This window comes from Ischnura elegans, chromosome 1, assembly GCF_921293095.1.
Source record: "Ischnura elegans chromosome 1, ioIscEleg1.1, whole genome shotgun sequence".
Lineage (NCBI taxonomy): Eukaryota > Metazoa > Arthropoda > Insecta > Odonata > Coenagrionidae > Ischnura > Ischnura elegans.
In genome coordinates this window covers 23,297,248-23,310,154 of record NC_060246.1, presented here as the reverse complement: position 1 = coordinate 23,310,154, position 12,907 = coordinate 23,297,248, and the positions used below count along the sequence as shown (strand labels likewise).

General features: G+C 40.5%; 1 protein-coding gene across 1 annotated transcript in view; it reads left to right on the top strand.

Annotated features, from left to right (window-relative positions):
• Positions 1-6,123, top strand: part of LOC124157141 (forkhead box protein C2) — a 54,579-nt gene extending 48,456 nt beyond the window's left edge. Inside the window, exon 2 of the mRNA XM_046531644.1 lies at positions 5,178-6,123. Coding sequence (XP_046387600.1) covers positions 5,178-5,353 — 176 coding nt within the window. The 3' untranslated portion in view covers positions 5,354-6,123. The remainder of the gene's footprint in view (positions 1-5,177) is intronic.
• The last annotated feature ends 6,784 nt before the right edge of the window (positions 6,124-12,907 follow it).

The following is a 12,907-nucleotide window of genomic DNA, read 5'->3' as shown; positions in this document are numbered from 1 at the left end:
CATGGATATAGAAGGCGGTTCTAGGATGTCCTTCGGTAGATAGATGAGGGCTAGGCAAGCAAAAGCCAAGGCTAGAAGGATGTTAAGTGAACGAGAGGAAGTTGTTGAAATAGAGACGTTCTTTGAATGGCAAGTTAATGCTAAACGTGAGGAATATCCCGTACTGAAGAATTTAGGAAAGGCCGGGAGGAAAAGGCTTGGAGATAAAGGATCTATGAGGAAGGGACTTGGCCGGAGGATCACGTGTTGACAATTCTAATTCCAATAACCAGCAACAGAACGGCGTAGAATGTAGTGACTAAAGCAATATTAGAGCAATGGCGACAATGGCAATTAATATCATGAATGGACAAATGGAGGCGAAGGCAAACGGCTACTTTGGCAACGATCAAGTCGGATTCAGGAAGAATATGTCCACCTGAGTGGGGATTGCGATAATAAGGGAGAGGAACCTAGGTTGTAACCAGGACATTCACACTTGCTTTATTTGATTTTGGAAAGGATTTGGCGAGGTGAATTGGTTAAATCAAATGAGTGTTCTCAAAAAAATAGGCGTAGATTGGAGGAATAGGCAACTTATTCTTAATTTTCTCCTACTGCACAAGGGAGGACAGCTGACGGAGAATCGGGTTGGGAAAGAATATGCCAAAACGTAAGACTAGGCGGTCCACTGTCACCTATACTGGTTTGATTAGTTAACAGGGGAGATTGTGAGGGAAGCGTGGGAAATTTAAAGTAATAGAGGGCGGATTGATGTTTAAATCAGAGAGATCTGCGGATGACTAGGCATCGATTAGCCAGTCGGTGAAAGATTTCCAGGCACGTGCAAATGCAATGGAATAACAGTGCGAGGAATAGTTTTCTCATGAAGAGTATTCATGAGAAGAGTCAAATGATGTGGTATTACGAATCCGAGAGATAATTCTTAAATAAGTTAAGTATTACACAGGCCAACAAAAAAAAAATTTTATTTTGGTGCCGGGAGTTTTTGAGCTGATATTAACAATATGTGTGGTGCTGAATCCAAATATGATATCGGTTTTTATGTTACAGCTCTACTTTTTTAGATACGGCACATTTTATGATTAGATTCTTTTAAATAATTTATATATTTCAGAAAATATTTTTCAACTTTAAATCAATCCATAAATAAACTAATTCATAACCACTCTGCAGTATTTACTTTGAAAATCACCGTTATACCTTTGAGAAAGGGCTTGGGGAGGATTTGGCGTGTTTGAAGAAGGGGGAGAAAGGCGTACAGAGTGGAGACAGAGGGAAAAGATACAACTTAAGGAAGTGGGAAACCCACGGTGGGAAAGGACCCTAGTCATAACTGTAGAATAACGACACGTGGGAAGAATCACAGAAAAGTGGAGAAGAGTAAAAAAGGGGGGATAGGCTAAAAAGAGAGCGTGTCTTTGAAAATGGAGAGGCGGGAGTCAGTAATGAGTAAGAGGATTTCCGGAAACAAATGTTCAAATTCTCAAAGTTTTTGTAAAGCAACCTCTAAAAATGAGCCCAATTCGAAGAAGCTGTGTAAATCATTGTAATGTGTTTATTTACATTTGTGGGGAATATGCTTTAAAAGAAAATAGGAAAAGCATTACAGACTTTGTGAAACGTGCATACCTAGGATATTTTGGTGTTCAGCTTGGTGACCAAGGTAAAAAGTGGGAACCGCATGTTGTGTGTAAAACATGTACAGAACATCAGCGGTAGTGGACTACAGGAAAAAGGAAAAGTTTAAAGTTTGGTGTGACAATGGTTTGGAGAGAACCTACAAACCATATTGATGGCTGTTATTTTTGCATGGTAAATGTTTCCGGAATTAATCGAAACAATCGCCACAAGTAGAAATATCCAGATTTCCCTTCAGCTAGACGGCCGGTACCCCATTCAGAAGAAATCCCGATTCTAATATTTCAGACATTACCAGATGTATGTGAGGATGAATATGAGCTATGTGAACACATTCATGATTCTATTGACGATAGTGACAGTGACTACGAGGCAGTATCAACAAATCCTCAACTATTTAATCAAGATGAACTAAGCGACCTTGTTAGAGAATTGAACTTATCGAATACTAGCTTCAAGGATGCATGAAAAGATTTTAATGGAACAAGGTACAAAAATTAATTTTTATCGCACAAGGGAAAAGGATCTGCTACCCTTCTTTACTCAAGAAGACAATGTTATATTTTGTTAGACGTCTTCTGAAAGGAATGGGACTACCGCAATATGAAGCTAGTGATTGGCGTTTGTTCATTGATAGCTCCAAGCGTAGTTTAAAATGTGTTCTTCACAATGTTAACAAGTTTGGCTCAATACAAATCGCTCATTCAACTGAAATGAAAGAAGAATATAATACAATAGTATTGGTCTTACAGAAGATAAAATACCACGGACATCGCTAGGTGATTTGTGTAGATTTAAAAATGGTGAAATTTCTTCTTGGGCAGCAATTTAGCAACACAAAATATCCTTGTTTCTTGTGCCTCTGTGCTAGCAGGGACAGACAAACCACTGGATTAAGAAGGAGTGGTCAAAGAGAGAAAACTTAGTTGTTGGGTAAAAACATTATTGCTGAGTCTTTAGTTGAACGGGAGAAAATCACCTTACCACTCCTTCATGTTAAACTAGGCCTAATGAAGCAATTTGTAAAGGCTCTTGACAAGTATGGACCATGCTTCGGCTACATAACAATAAAAATGCCGCAGATAAGTATAGAAAAACTTAAAGCTGGTATTTTTGATGGGCCACAAATCAGACAGCTTACAAAGGATCCTGCTTTTGTCAAGTCAATGAATGAGATTGAAAAAAACAGTTGGCTTTAATTTGTAATAAAAAAATTTCTGGGAAATCACAAACGAGAGAATTATCTCGAGCTGGTAAACAATGTGCACACTAACTTTAAATCACTTGGATGTCATATGAGCAAAGAAGTTCACTACCTACACAGTCACTTAGACTGTTTTCCTGAAAATTTAGGCGACACAAGTGAAAAACAAGGTGAAAGATTTCAACAGGAAATCAAAACAATGGAAGATCGCTACCAAGGAAGATGGGATAACCATCTGATGGCAGATTACTGCTGGTGCTTAAAACGAGACTTTTAACAAAGTGCATGCAAGAAAATCGCGAAAAAGAAGCTTCCTAAGTGTTGAGTGACGTTTTTACGTCTTTTTTTTCTTTAAAGTGTTTTATTTCAGTAAAAAATGTTACTATTTGTATTTAATTGTATTGTAAAACTGTTGTAAATTTACAACATTACAACAACAATATTACATTCCTATAAATAAATCAAGTCTTTATATTTTGCGGGTTTTATCATTTATGTAATTATCCCATATCATCATATTGAACATTTTTTTACGTAAGTAACAACATATCTGTATCTTGAAAACAAGAGCTGATAGGAAAAAACTAATATCATATTTGGATTCAGCACCCCAATTATACTTGAAATCAGCTTTAAAAGCTCCGGCACCAAAACCACTGTTGACCTGTGTTATCATAAAATTAGGTCACATACTTCATTGCGAATACGAGAGAGGATAAATAAATTAAGGATTGGCACAACATAAGAACACATGCTTAAATAAGTGAAATAATTAAAATATTTGGAGTATAGTGAAGAAAAGTGGACGTGGAATCAAGGGTATTATGGGAAGCGTTTATGAATCGAGAAGGGTCAATGCGAGGGTCTTGAGTAAAATCGTAAAGAATACGTAAGGTGTACAAGAGAGTGTGAAGCATAACGCCCGACGGTGTAAAAACGTAAATGCTGAAAAAGTAGGATAAGAAGAGGCTGGAGTCAAGGGCGGTTTGGCCAGGTCGCCTGATCGTCAATCGCCGAGGGCCCCGAGCTTAGGGAACCCCCACAAGGCTTGCGTATATCGTGAAATGCGTTGTAAAAAAGAGTCGGATTACTTGAACCAAAGCCTGTCTGCTATTGTAAAAGTCTACGTTTTCATTAGTTGCATTATATACAACATACTAATAGTAAGTGTAAAAAAATGGCATAAAAAATGAATAAAATTACTGTCAGAAGGTTAAAGAGAACCTTATGTTTTTGAAAGGGATTTTGAAAAAGTTTCATAGTTTTTTTTACACTTCTGCGCAGTTTCAAGGAACGATTTCCCTAAATAGATAATATAACCATAATACATCACTAAATTTTATTAGATGTAAAATTCTCACTATTTATAGTATTTTTTCTTACGAAATTACTACTCTTTACTAACTTTTATCTAATTTTTAAGTGCTAGAATAGCGTCGAAAACAATTTTTGGGCATGCAATTTCCTAAAACTTTCCGAGGGAGGACCCGCATTCCCCGGTCAGGAGGGCCCCTATCCATAGCCCCAGCCGAGGGCCCCCTATCACCCCAGACCTCCCCTGGATGGAGTCGATCGAGATGCGAAAAGGAAAGGAATGAAACTGATGAATGGAGGGAGTAAAAGTGAAGGGAAGAAATTTAGAATTGGTGGGGGCGGAAATCAAATAAATCTCTTGGACAAAATGAGTAAGAAGATCTATGTAAGATTTTACACTTTCCCGGCGAACAACTCGTAAAAACTCTTCTCGAGATACCGGTAAGATTATATAAGAGCGCCGACGTTTCGGGAACCGAATCGTGACCCATTCTCACGGCTACTCAGAATAGGTAGCCGTGAGAATGGGTAGCGAGTCTGTACCCGAAACGTCGGCGCTCTTGTATAATCTTACGCGCGCCGTATCCCGAGAAGAGTTTTTACAGTAAGAAGATCGGTCGGTTGGGGGATGATGGGAGGGTTAGCGAGGTTAGGGAAGGAAGAGCACACGGCTCATGGATAGAATGGAGAATTAGAGGACCTACGCCCTTCTCAAAAAAACCTTTTGAATGCGGGAATGGGAACAGGGGTAAATATTTTCAATTAAACCCGCCCTAACCGTTATTTACAGAAAAAATAAAATCTTTAAAGGCATCTCGGGACCCCTAGATAATAACCCCAATATGCAATCCATTAAAATACCATGTTTCCTATTTCTCTCCTTCACACCCCAATTTAAATAGCTCATAACTAACAAGAGTCAATCGCAGTGAATTCTTATATATGCAATTAAAAAGTTTCATTGCGACACTGATTCCGTACAGTATGTATAGTAATCATTCTTTCTCTCTCCACGCAGGTCTGCGGGGCATGCAGTTCGGGGTCCATCTGCCAGGGGGCGGGGGCAAGGCCTACACCCCTCCCCCCTCCTCCTCGTCGGCGCCCCTCGCCCCCTCCCCGCCCTCGCTCTGCCCCCCACAGCCCCCAACCCACGCCCCCGCCTACTACGAGAACGGAGTGAAATACTCGGCCTGAGGAGACAGCGGCGGAGGGCGCGCAAGGGATGCGAGGCACGCCAGGGAGGCCACCCCAGCGTGCCAAAGAAATACATGTACATACATACACATATTGAAGACCCTTCGGAGAAACCTCCCCACCCTCCCCTGTTTCTCCTTCACACGTTTCGGACCAAGGCTTCTTTTTTTTCCCCTACCCCAAGCAGGGGTGTGTTCACTGGAAGAATGAAAAGGGGACTAAGTAAGCGATCCCTTTTTGGGGTGTTTTATTCTTTATCGTCATTTTTCCCAACTACCGTGACCCAGCATGTGTGCCAGTGTTTGTGTATACTTGTGATTTTAACTTTCGCCACGAGCAAAGACGCGGCGTGGTAAGCTGTGGGGGGGGGGGGGGAGGGAGACTCCTCGGGGAACGAGGACGGACGGATGGACCTGTGGAAGAGGCGTGCTGTGCCTTCTGCTTTGTGTTCGGCTGTTTCCCTCAAATGAACGGATCGCCACACGACATTCAAAAGCCGCTCCTTGAACGATTTCTCCCGCGGGTTAACCCCGCTTGAGCCCTGGGAGTGTTTTTTACTCTGGGCTCATAAAATGTAACCAAAGACGATTATAACCATGGATCCAATGAAACTGTTTCTGTCCGTGATGTTAAATATAACATCGCATGTCCATTAACCAACAGCTAGCTGTCCACCAACATTACCGATGATTGTCATTATGCCTCGGCCTTCGAATTTAATAAATTTGAGTCGAGGAAGTCAAGGACGAGAAATAAACAAAATATCACCATAATAACTTTCTATTTAATCGAAAAATATTTTCAATGCTCCTGAAAAAACTACCTGTTCATGAATAAAAATACTCCATGATTATTTAAAATGCATTTGTGCGATCACAAAATTTCTCGAAATTCTACTCGATGTAACAATGTACGGCATAATAGTCCAGATAAGAGTTTATAAAGTTGGCGAGGATGCGAACAAATAAATATTTGAAAAGACTTTGAAACAGAATCTATCTCTCCTCTATATATAAAAAGATGGTATCTGTTTGTCTGTCCGCTATGCATTTTCATACGTCAGCACGGATGGCAACCAAAGTTTGTACAAACATTGGTTGCCATCCGAATTTTGTTTGGTTACGTAGGATCATCTCATGCTCCCAAAGCCCGTAGTGATGCTTCTGGCTCTGTCCGATGCGTCCTTTGCGTCGCTTTCTCATTACCGTTTGTCACGTCACGTCTTACAACTTTTATGATTGGGCATCCTGCCGGGTACACACTCCTCTTGACACGCTTTAAGGGAAAACACCCTTTTTGCTGGGGTATACATTTAAGCCACGTTTTTGGTCTACACATTCGGACGGATGGTACGGACATATAAAACGATCAATTTTGTGTAGCGGTGTATAATCTGATCCCGTACGCGGTATAAGGAAATCATTTTTTTTTCCATTGTTTGGTGTTACATTTGCAAATCATCGTCATCACACCTGCTTTGTATTTTAGCTAAAACCCCTGCCTTGTGACCATGAATTCCAAGTTTCCCACTTCTCTGGGCACTATCCTCCCCGAGCAACGCAGGGTGGCCTGCTAGTATGATATAATATTTTAATTTTATTGATAATTTCAGATTACGATAAACCATAACTTGATTGATTGACTTGTGGACACCAAGTGCTGGAATTTGGGATTTTAAGAGTTGGCTGGACACTGGGACATTTTATGGCGCCAAGGTAATTGATCTCATCTAATCTGGATGCTTCTCTAATTACGTAAATGCAATAAATTTATTTGACTGTCTACAAGTCCACCCACAGTCTATTTCCTTCTTTGGAAGACAGCGGAAATTGTTTCAAATTTTATACTGATGCAAATCAATGCAAAAAAATGGTTTAATGACACGAAGTTGGGTTTCAGCACACTTTAAGCGTCATTTCCAAGGTTTGAGGTGTCGGGCGGTGATGCATATTGGTATGGGTTCGGCCGATAGAGTTTGGAAGGGAATGAAGTGGAAAGAGAGGGGAACATTCTATTTTTGCGATTCTCAACGCAGGTTTCACCATCTTCCATCGTCACATTTTATCACTTACAGATCAGGAAGAGAAAGCATAATTTTATTAAAAGGCGTAGATTTCAATTTTTCACTTTGGGCGCTGAAATTCGAATTAACTTAAGAAGATCGAATTATAGCCAGAAACTTAGGTATTGTTAGCCAAAAATTTGCTCTGGGGGATTGTTGGATTTGCGGGTTGCCTATACTATTATTTTGATTTCGTTTCGCGCGCATCGGAAAATTATAACTTATTTCATTTGCATAACGTTGAAAGCTAAATTCATCGTTAATTATCGGCAGACATTGTGAAATTTAATTAATTACATCGAAAAATGGATTGACACAGTGCTCTTGGGCCGGTATTCTACCCAGTAGATGTATTGTATCACGAGTAGTTTCCGCGAGGGAAATAATTTTTCCCCTCCAAGCTATATGCCTGGCTCAACCGGGAAACAACGAACCTTCTTCCTCGCACAACTTCACCAACATAGGCTCCATTCCAGATGATCTCTCTCCACATTGGAGCACTTCACCGTCATTTGCGTAAATATGTTTTAATTGAAGGCCAGGCCCATACGCAAAGTTTACCCAAGACCTGCATTGAGACTTGAATTCATTTTTCAGTAAAGTTTTCACCAAAGTAAAAGGCACATTGTACGAAGTATAACCTATGTAATGTGGGATAATGCATGCCTTCAACTCCACCCATTCGACAAGTGTAAGAGACTGTTGGGCGTTTGTAAATTCCAGTCATCGTTCCAAAACGATTGCAATTTTCACAAAACATACTCTCATTGATTCGAGGGAAAAATCCATATTAGATGTTGATTTTGGGTGAAGTGAGCAAGGCGATTGTGGATTAGCCCACAATCAAACGCTCTGGGCAACATTAAAACGCATAAATTCAATAATTTAATATGAACTTGAAAGAATTAGCGGACTTTCTAAAAATACTATTACTTAATCATCTCCTTGAATAATACATTCGATGGAAATGAAATTTCCGACAGTAATAAAGCAAACTCTATTGTCGGAATCAGCCAGTCAGACCCATCACGTGATCTTGGACTTTGTTTGAATGTTGGTCAAATGCGCCTAAAGCTTAAAATCGCTCCTCTCCGTATTAACACTTTGAGTGCCCCACGTGATGCGCGCGAGGCCATCTTGGACCCTACTCGCGGTGTACGATCGGGCGGCTAGCCTGTCGACCGGAAAACTCTGGCGGACACGTTTTTCCGATATTCCGCTGCGAGCGGTGAATCCTTTTCTCTGGAATCCTAAATAAAACAATTCCCCTTGGCCCTGCCATACTTAGCATCGCCCTCGCCCGCTCACCAAAAATAAACGCTTCCGAAGCGTGGACTCCCCCACCCTCCCGTCCCCACCTCTCCCCCCCCCCCCTTTCCCCAGAGACCCTAATTGCCTCATCCCCGTGAAGGGAGCAAATGGGAGGTGCCCGCCCCCATTGTTACTCGCTCCCCCCGCGTCCGACTCACCCTCCCGCGGCGGAACGCTAGTACCGCAGCGACCCTCTCGAGCTATTCGCAATGACGCATGGCCAGAGCGCACTACACGCGGTGTTTTATGAGGGCACTCGCTCCGCGTGGGGTCTGACTAACTGCCACCGTTTTATCCCTGAAGCACCACCGCGCTGATGCAACCGCGAACATGACACGCCATCACCCAAAAGATTGGATTTCATTTTTTTTTTGTTTTCCCAAAATTAAAAATAAAAATAAAATAACCTAGCGAATTCAACAGCAAAAAAAACGTATGTAATTAAAAATGAAAAATGAATTTGAAAATCATCACCATCAACAGCATGGTACCACGACTTTTTTTTACATCGTTTCCCTGTTTTTTCCCCTGCCAGTTTTTTTCCGTAATGTCCTAAGTATAGGCTTTCAATAATTCCCGAATGTTAACTAAATAAATTTTGGTGAGTGGGGGTAGAAATCAACACACTTCACTCATGATATTAGATTTACATTTTTATGAAAAATATACTATAGTAATTAACACATTTCTGATAATACTAGAATTATATTTTAATCAAAATATGCCCTGATGAAAATTAAAAATTTTAAAAATGAGAGAACATCTCATTTCAAATTCTTGGGGTCTGTATGCTTTGCAGGGAGCATGGCAGCTGGGTGCATAAGTATACCACTTGGTATATTATTCCTTATGGCATCAATTTCCTTTTCAAAGAGAGTGGCATAGGGGGCGGCTATATCGACATACATCTCTTCTTTGTCGCACTGGACGAGGAGAACGTAGAATGAGAGCACCAACAGCAGACTGTGCTGCACTTTATATGGTGCAGACTAATTACTATAAATCTCCACATTTCGGAAAAGATCCAGCGATCCCAGGTGTCTCCCTGTCTTTTCCCTGTCCAATAGGGTAGTTTCCTTCATCAAAGAAAACGAAAGGCATTGATTGCGATTCGTTACCCACCATTAGTGTATTCATAATACACAAATTATTTGGTCTTAGAAATCCCAGTTTAGACGAATGTTAATGGTCAATTTTAAACTCATTTGAAAAAGATCGGATTGGCGCCCATGCGATGCCACTCCACGTGATATCACAGGGACCCAGATGCTATACGAGTAGTCAGGATTTTTACATCGTATGAGATTAACAATGCATGCATAAGGCACAGAGCTAAGGGAAACATTTCTTAATAATCACCTATTAAAACTGCCTATGGTCGGAAAGTTTCCTTCGTTTGATAGGGTGTTAATAATCCTTATTTAAGCCAAGCCCTACCTGCAAACAGGGTACTCTGGTAACTGCTACCAGCCTGCGTCGTATAGAGGCTCAGAGCCTCGCACTAAGGTGGCCTCACTCAGCGGCAGCCGGAACCAGAATGACGTCACACGGGCTTTTCTCAGCATTCATACTTAGCCGTCGCGTTTTCGCGCGCTTGAAATTTTTCACTTTTCATTTAATCGCGAAAAATAGATGTCGTCATTTAAAAATCTAAAAGCGTGAAATACGTACTCCAAGATTAATAATCTTTCGATTTAGGCAATTTAAAAAAATTGGAAACAACCCTATTGTTGTACGTAGTTTTTTATTTCAAATATGAGAAGACCGTTTGCCTTTCTGACCCTTGTGCCCCCCTCAGAAAAAATCCTGGATCCGTCCTTGATGAGATACACGTTAAAATTTTATTTATTATAGTTATCAGCTGTTGCTCTATTTGTTTAGACAATGTTCATACTGCTATTCCGCTGAAATCACCCTATTCCGCTGCATTTGATTTCCCTCTCTCTTCCCTGTTTTCTCGGTTTGCGCACTCGCTGAACAGTCATCAATCCCAAGGCTGGATTGACGCAGCTCTCCTCTCATTCCTCCCACCAGCTAATCTTTTAACCACTACATAATTCTTCTGCTTTACATCCTTCATCACCCGCTCCCTGTATCTCATCCGTGGCCTATCCCTGCCCCTCTTCCCTTCCACCTGTCCTGAAACAATAATTTTCAATAGACACATGATGTGGCCGATTAAAACGTTCCGTCTTTAACCCAAGGTTTTCAAAAGACTTCCCTATTTTTGTTAGAACTTCCGCGTTACCCATAAGAACTATCGATATTATCTTCATCATTCTACTACATTACATTTCGGAAGCTTCCAACCTTGAGTTCTACGCTGCTGTTATCGCCCATAATCCATACAATAAAGAAGCAAACTACGCATGTAAGTAATGATGAATTGCTTCCTAACTTCAGAGTTTATATTTTTAGCTATAATAAGAATACTCTTCTACTTGAGGGATGCCCTCTTCACTTGGGTTACTCTACAGATTATTTCCTGCTTACTTCGTCGATTGTTGGTCACTGGGCTACCCAAGTATCAGAACTCCTTCACCTCCACTATTTTATGATTTATCGTTTGGAATATATCAAAATTTTAATCCCAAAACTTAATCGCAAGTAAAGACATGAATTTTTGCATGCAGAAAGGCTTCTCGGGATTCCAACGATGTTCCATTATTATGTCACGTCGCGACGTTTCGAAGGGCTTCTTGTACTAGAGATAGTAACAGGTGCCTGGAAATGCACTAATCGACACTGGCCAGCCTGGAAGCGAGCGCACTTGAGACGGCCAGCGAATATGTGCAGCTTAATAAGCCTCGGCTTCATAAGGCTTAGTCATCACTATTTATTTATTATTCCAATAGGGTTCGGGAAACTGAAAATAGAAGTAATCAGAAATTGTTTTTTTATTTGATGTGAAAAAACGCGTAATCTTGGTGTTTAATATTTTTTTACGATAGAATGAGATAGTGCATTACCGAAGGTGAAATGTAATCAGTTGAGAAGAAGTGCGATACAATTTTACCAACATCTTCCTTTGCAATAAAAACTAATAAAAATTATTCTCCTAAGTTTAAGCTTTAAAATGCATTGGATCGATACAGTGCAGAAATTTGCATTCACGAAAGTTATGCTTGAAAAATGAAGGCAACCTGCTCCTGCTTAAAATTATTACAAGTAACTTGAAACGCGGAGTTTATGAGGTTATAGCTGGTATCTTCTTTTCAGGAATTAATTAATACCGTGCTTGATGTTCATCAAGTATCATACATTGTCACTACTAAAATTTATTGAACAAATTTTCAAAACAGGCTATACTTTCTAGGTGATAATATTTCGAGAATACCCGAAGACGATTTCTGATTAATAGGGATATTTTTTAAATCCGAGGTCAAATTCGCGATAAGCCACCTCAAAAGCCTGTAAATATTTTGATTTCGATGGATGCCACTTTTTTCAGCATCCTGGACCACTGTGCGGCGCTGGAAGTCCCCATGCATGTCCCACCCACACTCGATCCCTTCAATAGCTTTGATTATTATTATCAATATTCGCGATTTCCCCAATTATTACGATGTTTTACTGCACATCGATACATATTCCACGCCTTCTCGCGTGATCCGCGATGGGTCCCAACGAAGTGATGTCCTCGCCGAGATGCAACCTAGACATTTCCGGAGACGAACACTCGTGGCGACAATTCTTTTTAAAAGCGCTCTGAGAAGTACTCGATGGCTGGATGCACTGGCATAAAATTTATCAGGAAAAAATGCCAATCAGTTGTAAGCGGTACACTCAGCAGGCTGGAAGCAAGCTAAGTTGAATTGTTAATAATTGAAAAACTTGCGATGCATTTATTTCTACGAAATCACAAGTCTTGCGAAGATGTTGTCAGCATTTCCTACGGCCTGCTAAAGGGCGGTTGAGAGAGTTCCTCTCCTTTCGAAGCCTAACCAAATGAAAATTTCTCGTTACACATAAGTTACGCCATATCATATTTAAAAAAGTATAGCAAAATAAAATATCGAGATTGGAATAAATTGATAATTAACATTTATACATTGGAAATGGGAAGGAGATAAGAGGGCTTGTGGTGCCTGTATCCTTCCCTGCAATCTGTTTCTACAGAACAATTGACATTTGCTTTCAATGGTTTCACCTAATTGCTATTTGCCATATTCAGCACGTAG